This window comes from Brassica oleracea, chromosome C1 (assembly GCF_000695525.1).
Source record: "Brassica oleracea var. oleracea cultivar TO1000 chromosome C1, BOL, whole genome shotgun sequence".
Lineage (NCBI taxonomy): Eukaryota > Viridiplantae > Streptophyta > Magnoliopsida > Brassicales > Brassicaceae > Brassica > Brassica oleracea.
In genome coordinates, this window is record NC_027748.1 from 6,661,379 (window position 1) to 6,672,632 (window position 11,254).

General features: G+C 33.5%; 1 protein-coding gene across 1 annotated transcript; it reads left to right on the top strand.

Annotated features, from left to right (window-relative positions):
- The first annotated feature begins 5,939 nt into the window (after positions 1 to 5,939).
- LOC106294876 (probable WRKY transcription factor 28) lies at positions 5,940 to 7,490 on the top strand. The gene is made up of 3 exons (XM_013730572.1): positions 5,940 to 6,489; positions 6,606 to 6,749; positions 6,849 to 7,490. The coding sequence occupies exons 1-3, from the start codon at positions 6,071 to 6,073 to the stop codon at positions 7,228 to 7,230; spliced, it is 945 nt and encodes a 314-aa protein (XP_013586026.1). The 5' UTR covers positions 5,940 to 6,070; the 3' UTR covers positions 7,231 to 7,490.
- The last annotated feature ends 3,764 nt before the right edge of the window (positions 7,491 to 11,254 follow it).

The following is an 11,254-nucleotide window of genomic DNA, read 5'->3' on the forward strand; positions in this document are numbered from 1 at the left end:
TGGTCAAATTTCGTTCTTATTTCTTTTATTTTCTTGCTGGTATTTAAATATACAAGATACTTTTATATTTTTGCTATAGTATATTTACTTTCTAAGTTAGGCACATATCCCCAAAATAGGTCAGACATTTCAACTGCAGACAGCAGATACGGTTTTGTTATATGTGTATATAGTATATAGCTAGTGTTTTCTTTGCTCTTACAAAGCCGCGTATACAGAGGTCCACACTACACGGGGTCTCTCACTTGGGTAATTAGCAAACCAACAAAAAAGGATTCATATAAAAAAGGATTCGTATGTAATCTAGTTTGGCCGTTTACCGGTGTGTCGGCGGTTGTAAAGTTCCCATTTTCTCCGGGGGCTGTTTATTAATGATAATTAATACTAAAAAAAATGTGGGGCTACATTCAAATGAAGAAGCTTTGTGGATATGACAGCGCAGACGATTAGGCACCAATTATGGCGTTCAGTTTGTGCCTAACTTAAACCATAAATGTGTGTTTGTATATTTACTTAGCAATAGCATGCACTGAGAGGATAGATATACGTACGAGAAGCATATACAGATATACTACCATTATACTTGTGCAATAAAAGATTAAAATTATTTATGTCCTTAGAGATCATTATATATAAGCTGTGTAATCCGATAATAGTTGAAGCTTATTTTCTTAATTACAGATTAATTCGATCTGATGTTTTTGGTCAATTAAGAATAGTTAATGTCTCTTTCGGTTCATTGAGAATTATTTACTCATTTAAAATTTTCGATTGATATTGCTTTTCTCGAAAACGTTTTCCATCATATTTTGACCCAAAAGGGGGCTAAAAGCATGGGAATTATCGTTTAACTTTTCTCAATAATAAAAAAACATTATACACCAACTTAAGGCTAAGCATAATCATGTGATTCTATCTGAGTATGTCATGTCGGACCATCCATACCATTCTAGTTCTTATATATAGAGATTGTCAAACGTACAGAGATTATCAGACTACCATTGTAATTTATAGTTCAAAAACTAGGAACTTGAAGAGAATGAAATGAGTTGAACCCTTCACCTACCAGAAATGGATGGTGAGCGTAATGAAACCATTAGACCATGCGAAATCAAATTTGTTCCGACTATAAAGTAAAAATGAATTTCCAATAGTTTTTTTCTTATCTTGCCATATTTTGTAAATAATTTTACTTTGACCACATTAAAGTTGATGTATGTCCCCTTCTCATTTTGTCATGTCGGTTGGGCATTATAATTTCCTTGCTGAAAACGATTAATTACTAGCTAGATAAAAAATAAAAATATTAAAGCATAAGGTGGTTCATAACAACTTCCCCACGATTACCGCAGATAAAGACTGTACGATTCCCTTGCATTGCTAGATAGACTTCCTGACTTAAATCAACATATCACCCACTTTGCAATTTATTGAAAATCTAGATGATCAAGTGGTAAGTGAGTCAGGGAATAATCTGCCTTTCTTTCTAGGTTGGAGAATCTGAAAAATGAGGAATAGGATTATCTTTGAAAATAACAGAGATCATATAGTTCAGGTAATCCAAAAAGCTTGGATGGATAAAAACTTATGGGAAGAAGCAACAAGTCTTACTCCCATCCAGACCTAGCCAAGCCCTAATCAAGCCTCGGCAAACTCTATATTACAGATCCTGCCACCAGGAACAGAGATTTATTGTATTGCAGATGCCTCTTGGAAGTTTCTAACTGACAAAGTTGGAATAGGATGGTCCTTGATAAGCAAAAAAGGAATTCTTAAAATCTATGGAAGCGCTGCAATAAAAGCTACCACTACACCTTTGGTAGCTGAAGCAATGGCAATGATGTTAGCTGTTCAGCAAATGCACCGACTGAGGTATAAACAAGTTGCATTTCTAGGAGATTCTGAGCTTTTAATCAGGAGCTTACAACAACTAGCCATGTCTGGAGGAGAAAAGGAAGCTATTATCAATGAGGCAAACTCAATAACGAAGGATATCATAGTCATGGCACACGTAAATGATTTTACTTCCCATTATGCTCTTAAGGAATTTTGTTCATTAGCTGATAATCTAGCTAAAAAGCCAGGATTAATAATCAAGCATACGTAATAACCTACCCATTGTACAACTTTGTTTTATGAAAATGAAAAAGTTGCTGTGTGTTCTTCCCGAAGCCGACTGGATCAGCCGATAGGGTTTATCAAAAAAAAAAGTTACAAAAAAAAAGACTACGATTATCTCTACAAAAGGAAATTCATGACTGTACAAAAAGCAAATCTCCAAAATAGCACATTTCTAAGTTTATATCACAAAAATAGCACTCAAAAACTAAAATGACCAAAATAGCATCTTTCTAAGTTTATCATTTGAAAATTTTAATTTTTTTATATTTCAAAATTTAAAATCTTATCCCAAAACCTCATTTCTCAACTCTAAACCCTAAACCCTAAACCCTAAACTCTAAATCCTAAACCTTAAACCCTAAACCTTAAATCCTAAACCTCACCTTTAACTCTAAACCCTAAGTTTGTGATTTTTGATAAAACATTAAGTGTTATTTTTGTGACTTTTGAACTTGAGTGCTAGTTTGGGAACAAAAACTTGATTTAGTGCTATTTTTGTTTTTTTGTCTTTATTAAATTCTTAATAAGCTAATATTAATTATTCCTGAGGGGGTAATTAATAAACATTTATTATTCCTGAGGGAGTAATTAATAGATATAAGCTAATATTGGCCAAGTGACTCTCTCCATTTTTATTATTTTTATTTTTATTTGTTTATCTTGAGTACTAGTTTGAGAACAAAAACTTGATTTAGTGCTATTTTTGTCTTTTTCTCTTTGCATAATGTTAGCATTACTTATTATTTTTTGATAAGTAGTAGCATTTAATAATATTGCTTTGACCATCTTTTCCTCAATATACTTTTATACATTTAAAACGCTCCTTTATGGATATGACAGGAAAAAGTGAAAAGAAATTGCGTTAGCGTAATGATGACCTCATTTATCAGTCAGCACAACGATCATTCCCATAATTTTTCCCTTGAAATGTTACAATTTGCAGTATATTACATTATAATTTTTTCTTTATTAAAATGAGCTATTATATGTATGTTCATATTATACCCAAAATATGTAGGTCTCTGTATATTATGGCTTATTGACTATGAATTTTAAATCGCCTATGAATAATTAATAAGGTTCGAAAACAATAAGACTTTTTTCAACCATAAAATTTCCAATTTCTTATTATCAACTACTACACCAATCACATTAAAAAATACTATTACTCTTTCCTTATAAAAGAACGTTTATCTTAATATTTGTGTATTGAAACAGATTGAATATATCATTAGATTAATATTTATTTATTTATTTATTTTAATATTTTAAAAAATACTAAAGATTCGTATAACCGATTTTAATTTTATATTTTCAGTGCTTTTAGTTGATGTTCCTAAGTATTTTATTCCAATCAATTTACATACTAATTAAATATTTAGAATGTATAAACTAATATTTTATATTTATTAAAATTTTATTAACTGAAACGAAAGTTTCATATTATTAAAACGAAAAAACATAAATAACCTTAGGGAGTGTATTTAATCTAAAGTTTGAAGTTTTTTAAAGAAGTTTGGGATGATTTCAATGAATTAAAGAGTTTAAGGTGATTTTTGTTAAACTATTATAGAATATCATCTAAAACCATGAAATTTAAGTTTTAGTTTTTTTAACTAATAAATTTCACCCAGACATTCTAAAATCATTTGAATCTCCACAAATTAAAATATTTTTATTAAGAATAGATTATAAAATGTCAAGATCAATAACACTGGATTTCAAATAAGTTTTAAAAATTTATGCTTGAATAACAGTGAATTTTAATTTAATACACATCACCTAAAACTTTCCGTTGAATATTAATTACAAATTTTAATTGATCAATATATAATATTTCAACATATTATTAAGAGGAAAATACAAATAAAATATTTAATATTTTATTGGTAGATGCAGGGTCGGATCAGACATAGTTTGGTGCAAAATTAAGCACTTCTAATTTCTTTTTTTTTTTTTTTGAACACGCACTTCTAATTCATTTTACATCAAATTGATGCTAAGGAAAGAAGAAGAGAGGGCAGTCAAGCACGTGCCCAGTCATGTGTCGGCTATGGTCAAATGCCGGTGCCACTATTTACACGTGTCCGCCGAATACTGCCAAATATATTTTTTTCTTTTTACATATTTTCTTCCTTCGTTCTTCACACCAAGCGACCGGTGACTGACTGTCTCCGGTTCTCGTTAAGCCATAGTCTCCGCTGACTAAGACTCCTTCAATTACGTCGAAGGTGTGAACTTTTCATATCTTACTTTCTAGCCCCAATTAAAAGGCAGGATACTAAGCGAACCCAAAGATTTTGCATGTTTTATGTTTATCGAATGTGCAAAAACAATTAAAGAAGCTTTTTGAGAATTTAAAGAAGGTACGAATTTTAAGAGTTGAACTATTATATACTATTTTCGTTTAAAAATGTTTGTTTATTCTATATTATCTACAAAGACAGTAATATAAACGTTGATATTAATCAACGAATAAAAAAGAAAGCAAAAACAATCTTTTGAGAAATAAATTTTTGAAAAATAATCTAACATGTTAGAACCTCTAATCTGATTACAAACAATGAGAGATCCAGACTCGGACTGTTATATAAGGACTTGCTTTTAATATGTAATTTTCTTTCTTCTCGAATATGAACTTTCCTACATAAGTATGTTTCCTCACCAGAAGCCACTTTTGCAACTCTTTTGTTTAGTCAACTTAGCTTTATAGATAAAGTGCTTATTGCCAAATACTAAAAAGTCATTCAAAAGGCATATAGTCATTCAAAAGGAATATATATGATGATATTAATTTAATTCAAAATGACACCAGTATATATTATTCATTGAGTATGAATTTATATATTTGTGTAGAAGAACTAGACTAACTCTCTTATCTTTCATTATTAGTTTTATTTTTGTTTTGTCAATATTTCTTATTTATTTAATTTAAAATTACAACGACAAAGAGAGAAAATTTAATAAAACGACGGTAATAACAAATTTAAAGTGAATATTTTAATAGAAACAAAAATTTGCAATAAAAACAAATAATATTGAGAAAAAGTTAAAAATTAAGTTAATACTAGTAGGTAAGCGAGCGAAGACCTTACCCAAAACGCCTCAGCTTCATTCCAACCAGAGCACAAGAATGATATGTAAGATGGACGTCGCCTGGAACAAACTATAGAACATAGCAGGTTTAGTTTGGATCTTCACGGATTCAACAAGATATTGCAAGTACAAAAGAGCGACGACCCAAGATTTTGTCTCCAGCCCACGGACCGCAGAAGCCCTAGCTCTTCGATCGGGAATCGTCACTGCAATAGTTATGGGGATCTATGTCTGACAACTCAACGCTCGTTAGAGCAATCAACAATGACATGCAAAATTCAGATATCTATGAGATCGCGAGAGATATCCATCACATTTTTCCTGCCTTTGTCGATATCGCATTTTTTCATATTCTACGTTTGCTTAACGGTGATGCCGATGCATTAGCAAAGGTCACCTTGAGCAATCTATCTATAATGAACCCAGTTTTGGGCTAAAATTTTGGGTATGAGGCCATTTCTTTTTTTTAATGAAATGTTGGTGCACAAAAAATATTAGTAGATACAAAAAAGAAACTAAATAGAGAAAAATAAAATATTTGAGCACGCGACTATGGATTCACACACGTACGTAGCATTGAATTATATCCCAGTATATTTTTTTATAATTAACTCCTTTCTCAATCAAATTAACCTAAAAGCATAGTAGTATTATTCACTAGTCTCTTTCTCTCTCCTTCTCTCATCCTTTTTTGAGTTTCAAAATGCATAAATACGAGAAAGATAGACGAAGACCCAATTAAAGTCCAAACACAAATCTAGACCCCATACGAAAAAACCTAATCCCCAGGCTTTTCTCCTCTTTTATCTTCTTTACTACTTTCCATTTTTTTCTTCTCTCATTGTTCTTCACCATGTCTAATGAAATCAAAGATCTATACAGCTACCAGTACCTGTCATCCTTGTCTTTGTACGAACTGATGAATCTACCTACTTCAACTCCATCTTCTTACGGAAACAACGGTTTTGTTCCATCTTCTTACTCCTTAGCCGATTGCTTCCAAAGCTCTCCCGGAGCAGCGTACGACTCTTTACTTCATAAAACTTTAGGTGTTTCTCCCTCTTCCTCAGAGGTTTTCAACTCTTTGGTCGATCAAGAATCGAAGCACGATGTAACTAATGACGTTATCGGTGAGACCCCAACTAGGGTTTCAGCATCTTCTTCCTCTAGCGAGGCTGATCTTCCCGGCGAAGATTCCGGTAAGAGCCAGAGGAAACGAGAGCTAGTTGGAGATGGAAGGGAAGAAAATCAAAATCAAAGCTCCAAAAAAGTGTAAATCATTTAGATAATATTTTTCTTATGATGAAATAGTTTGGAAAATCAGATGATACCCTTATTTAGGAATTTAATCTAGTACGTTGTAATAATTTTATGATGTATTATTTCAGTGGTAAAACGAAAAAGAAGGAGGAGAAGAAACAAAGAGAGCCACGAGTCTCGTTTATGACTAAAAGCGAAGTTGATCATCTTGAAGATGGGTATAGATGGAGAAAATACGGCCAAAAGGCCGTCAAAAACAGCATTTATCCAAGGTAATTCAATTTATTTATGCATTTGCATTTTATGGTTTCAGACATGAAATTTATATTAGTGTAGTGTAACTCATACTTTGCGAATGCAAACGAGAATAGGAGTTACTATAGATGTACAACGCAAAGGTGCAATGTGAAGAAGCGAGTGGAGAGATCGTTCCAAGATCCAACGGTTGTGATTACAACTTACGAGGGTCAACACAATCACCCGCTTCCGACTAATCTCCGGGGAAGTTCCGCCGCGGCTGCTATGTACTCTGCTGACTTCATGACTCCGGGAAGCTTCACTCATGACATGTTTCGGTCGTCTGCTTATACTAGCGGCGGTTCTGCGGCGGCAGCTTTGGATTACGGATATGAACAGAGTAGTTATGGTAGTGTGAATGCAAACCCTAACGCTCATCAAGAGTATCGCCAAGGAGGTGAATATGAGCTCTTGAAGGAGATATTTCCTTCTATTTTCTTCAAGCAAGAGCCTTGATTGATCCAAGCTTGAAACTACATATATACACTTATATAGTGCTACTATATACATATATTAAGAGAGAGGGAGAGAGAATTCCAATATATATGCAACTTAATATCTATTTTCTCTCTCTTATTTGCATGTACATATATTTTTCATGAGAGAATGAGACAGAAATTGAGCTTGGATTATATTTAGTGATATATGTTTAATGTGTTACCATTATATTTTGTTTGTTTGTTTGTTTGTTTTGCTGTAATATTGTAGTTCCTCTAATTTGGATGATTTTATGAGATCATGTTATTGGGTTCAGGTTCTGTAAGGTGTACTATCATATTTAGAAGCTAAAAAGGACATACTTCTAGCTAAATCTCCCATGTAGAGAATATACTCGTATGATTTCTAGGAAACTAAATTTTAAAATTAGAAAGCTCACAAGAGAGAAGAAATTTTAATCGAAATATTTGATACAAGGGTTACATATAAAAAAAAAAGTTGTGCAGGTCGAAAATCTATGGGTGTGAACAAGTGAATATAGCAAAACAAGTTGAGTTCGTCCTTGTGTCTTAAAGAGAGAATGGACCCAAGAAAGATTTGACTGCTTCTGCTTTCTATCTTATCCACACACATGGAAACATAGACTGTGGACCAGTAGAATTACCCCTACCAATAGAACTGAAAATAATATTTATATTCCATAATCCTATAAAATAAGAAGAAAATTAATTATTTGGAAAGACATAAAATTTTCAAAAAGAAAGGAAATTCAGTTAAAAAAAAAAGAAAGGAAATTGCTCACAGTACTGGGCTAGTGAATTATTTGTTTAGTGTGAAACGTGGGATGAAAAGTCATTTCAAGGTAATTGTAGTTAACGGTCTGATTTAATAACATATGCCCAAACAAAATGTTAGCTAGGGAGAAAACTCATACGTCAGTGATAATGTATGTCCGTGCGACCGCAATCCTTTCACTATCGGCGTAAGACGGTCTCAATGAGAACATATAGTGTTAGGAGTGAATCCGATCACTCCCTTGATACCTTAGAACACAAGATTTATTTGATGTCAATTAAGATCTCCTTAAAGGTAAAAGATTTTGTTGAAGAACAAACTAATAAAACAAAACAAGTTGCTGCAATTTTCTATTTCTATTCATTCTCTTCCCAACTCATACTTAAATACAAAATTAAAGAAATAAACTATTACTACGTGAAACGTGCTTAATCAACACACGTCCTCAACCTAATGAAACAGAATCCCACTAACTAAAAAACAATATGGAAACTAAAACTTTTTTTAACATTGATTTAGTTAACCAAGCGCTTGTGGTCGAGTGGCGCGAGGCGAATTCGTTGGTCCTAAGGGCCGCGGGTTCGATCCTCCCCCTCAGATATGCCCAAGTGTTTGGCCAGGCAATTGGGTATCTAATTCCGATAGTAACAAATGGGCTGCCTCGCGCCGAGGGGTTAGTCCCCTGGAGGTTGAGATCCCTCCGGGTTAATCAAAAAAAAAAAAAAAAAAAAAAAAAAATAAAAAAAAAACATTGATTTAGTTTTCATGGAGATGCCCATGTTCACTTCTTGCTTATCTCATCATATAGATCGTGAAAATTCTATGCGCTTTGGTTGAGCCTGGGGTGAATTTGAGAAAACCAATTACCAATATAAAGAGTATATATATATATATATATATATATATGGAACTCTGGACTATCAATATAATCTTTTAGCTTTCATTCGGACGACATGACATGCATCCAAGGGTGGCATTTATTTAGATACTGCTCTAGATTCGAGATGGATTGCTATCTTTGTCAGCATATAAATGTATTTTCTGACAATTTCTTTTTTGCTTTTAAGCCGATCACCGAATCAGCGTATACATCATATATGTGGACTTGGAAGCGCATTTATGTCATATACCAAAGTCACTAAATGCAAGAAATACTTTTATGATTAAGGCGAGCATCATAAGATCATGTGGCTTCTCAATTCTAAGAGCTTGGAGGTTCTACCCATGGGAGCAAGCCCAAATCGCAAATCCTACGCTGTCTGGTCCCAGACTGAAGCTTCCCCTGCAACTCTCACCACTCCTGGATTCTACGGTCTTCTGTAATACTGATGCTGCCTGGAAATCAGACTCCGCGGGGATCGCATGGATCTTTACGGATTCATCTTCGACTGTTTTGTAGCAAAAGACCCTGTCTCTGAACCATGTCTCCTCCCCTTGCATGGCTGAAGCAATCGCCATCAGAGGAGTGCTCCTCAACGCCGCTTCTCTACACTTCACTAACATCTATCTTCGCTCAGATTCACAAGGGCTCATCAAAGCCATCAACCAGAAAGTTTGGACTATCGATCTGTATGGAATCCTTTCAGATATCGACTCTCTTGCTTTCTTTCTATCATCTCCGTTTTCATTTGTTCGTTTTGTGTTTATTCTGCGTACTGCGAATGGGCCTGCTGACTGTTTGGCAAAGGCCCATCTTCCTCCTTTTATTGTAACCTAAACATTTGGGCTTCAGGCTCAGGTTTTTAATTTAAGTACTCTGTTGAACAAAAAAAAAAAACCCATTAGAGTTCTAAAAATTCATATGTGTATAAATATATGTTGCATATATGTATGTATGTGTGGGTCCATTATTTTGTGGAGAACCCCACCCTTAAGGTTCTAAAAGCTTTGTTTTAAGAACCTCAAGGGTGGGGTTCTCCACAAAATAATGGATCCCACACCTACATACACATATACAACATATACTTATACACATATGAATTTTTAGAACATGATTAATCCGAGGTTCTTAGGATAGGGTTCTTAGCGGAAGTTAAGAAACTGTTTCTTAACTTTTAACTAAAAAAGCTAAGAACCGATTCTTAAATAAAGACTTTAAGAACCGGTTCTTAGCTTTTTTAGTTAAAAGTTAAGAAACCGTTTCTTAACTTTCGCTAAGAACTCCACTCTAAAAACCGTTTCTTAACTTTCGGTAAGAACTCCACTCTAAAAACTCCGGATTAATCATGGTCTTAGAATTTCAAATGGGTAGAACCCCCACATCGAAGGTGCTCCTAACATTCGACCTCCGATGTAACTTCGTTTTCCTATTTTCAAATTTATGTCGATTTTGAAGTTACTCTGATGTCTAATCGCTAGTCTGTCATCATGATCCATTATTCACTTTGTATATAATCAATTCAAATACAGTAACTTTGTGGAATATGTTTGTACTTTAGTAATATATACCACTCAAGTTTTAAGATAAATCACCTTTAAAATTGATTTAGAGTTTTAGTTTAAAAAGTTTTGAACATTCTATCAAAAGAGCCATAGAATGACGGTTGACATATAATTCGTCTTTTTGCAAAATTGACTCAAAACTCAAAGTCAAACCTAAAACTAACTCATGTTTTTTTGGATTTTTTTTTGTCCTATTCACCCTACAAGTTCATATAATTCACGTAAATGCCATCAAATTTTTTAATTTTTTTTTCCGAAAATGACATTTTTACTCTCTCACCCTCATCATCTTCAAGTAATTACAAGATTGTCATTGTCATCAATACCCCAACCACCATGAACAACCAATTTGAAGCTCTTAATGCACCTAAAATCGATTTACACTCTCTTTTTCTCACTTGTTATGAACGAAGAACAACATCTCTTTCACTTTGCCTCCATATTCATCCAAAAAACTCAAGCTTTTGATTCAATTTTTTTTATGGCTGATAGAGCCATTCAAGCATACTATTCTTGGTGGGTTACTTCCGTTTAAGATTCTGGGTGGTTGGAGAAGACTCTGTGTGCTAAGGAAGTCATCTCACTAGTTTAAGGTATGAAATTGAAATTTTTTCCAGATCTGTTCGCGTAGAAGACTTACCTGTAAGTAGTCTGGCTGTAGAAGACTTACGGGTAAGTCTTCTGGTCTAACGGACGACTTACTTGTAAGTCGTTATCTTTGTTTGTTAAACAAAAATATAGAGAATACCCTAGACGACTTACTAGTAAGTCGTCTAGGATAAACAGGTTAGTTTTGCATTTGACC

Excerpts from the sequence above, each read along its gene's own strand:
- LOC106294876 (XM_013730572.1), top strand. The coding sequence starts at position 6,071 with ATGTCTAATGAAATCAAAGATCTATACAGCTACCAGTACCTGTCATCC. Across the intron at positions 6,490-6,605 it reads AATCAAAGCTCCAAAAAAGT|TGGTAAAACGAAAAAGAAGG; the intron begins GTAAATCATTTA and ends GTATTATTTCAG. Across the intron at positions 6,750-6,848 it reads AAAAACAGCATTTATCCAAG|GAGTTACTATAGATGTACAA; the intron begins GTAATTCAATTT and ends AAACGAGAATAG.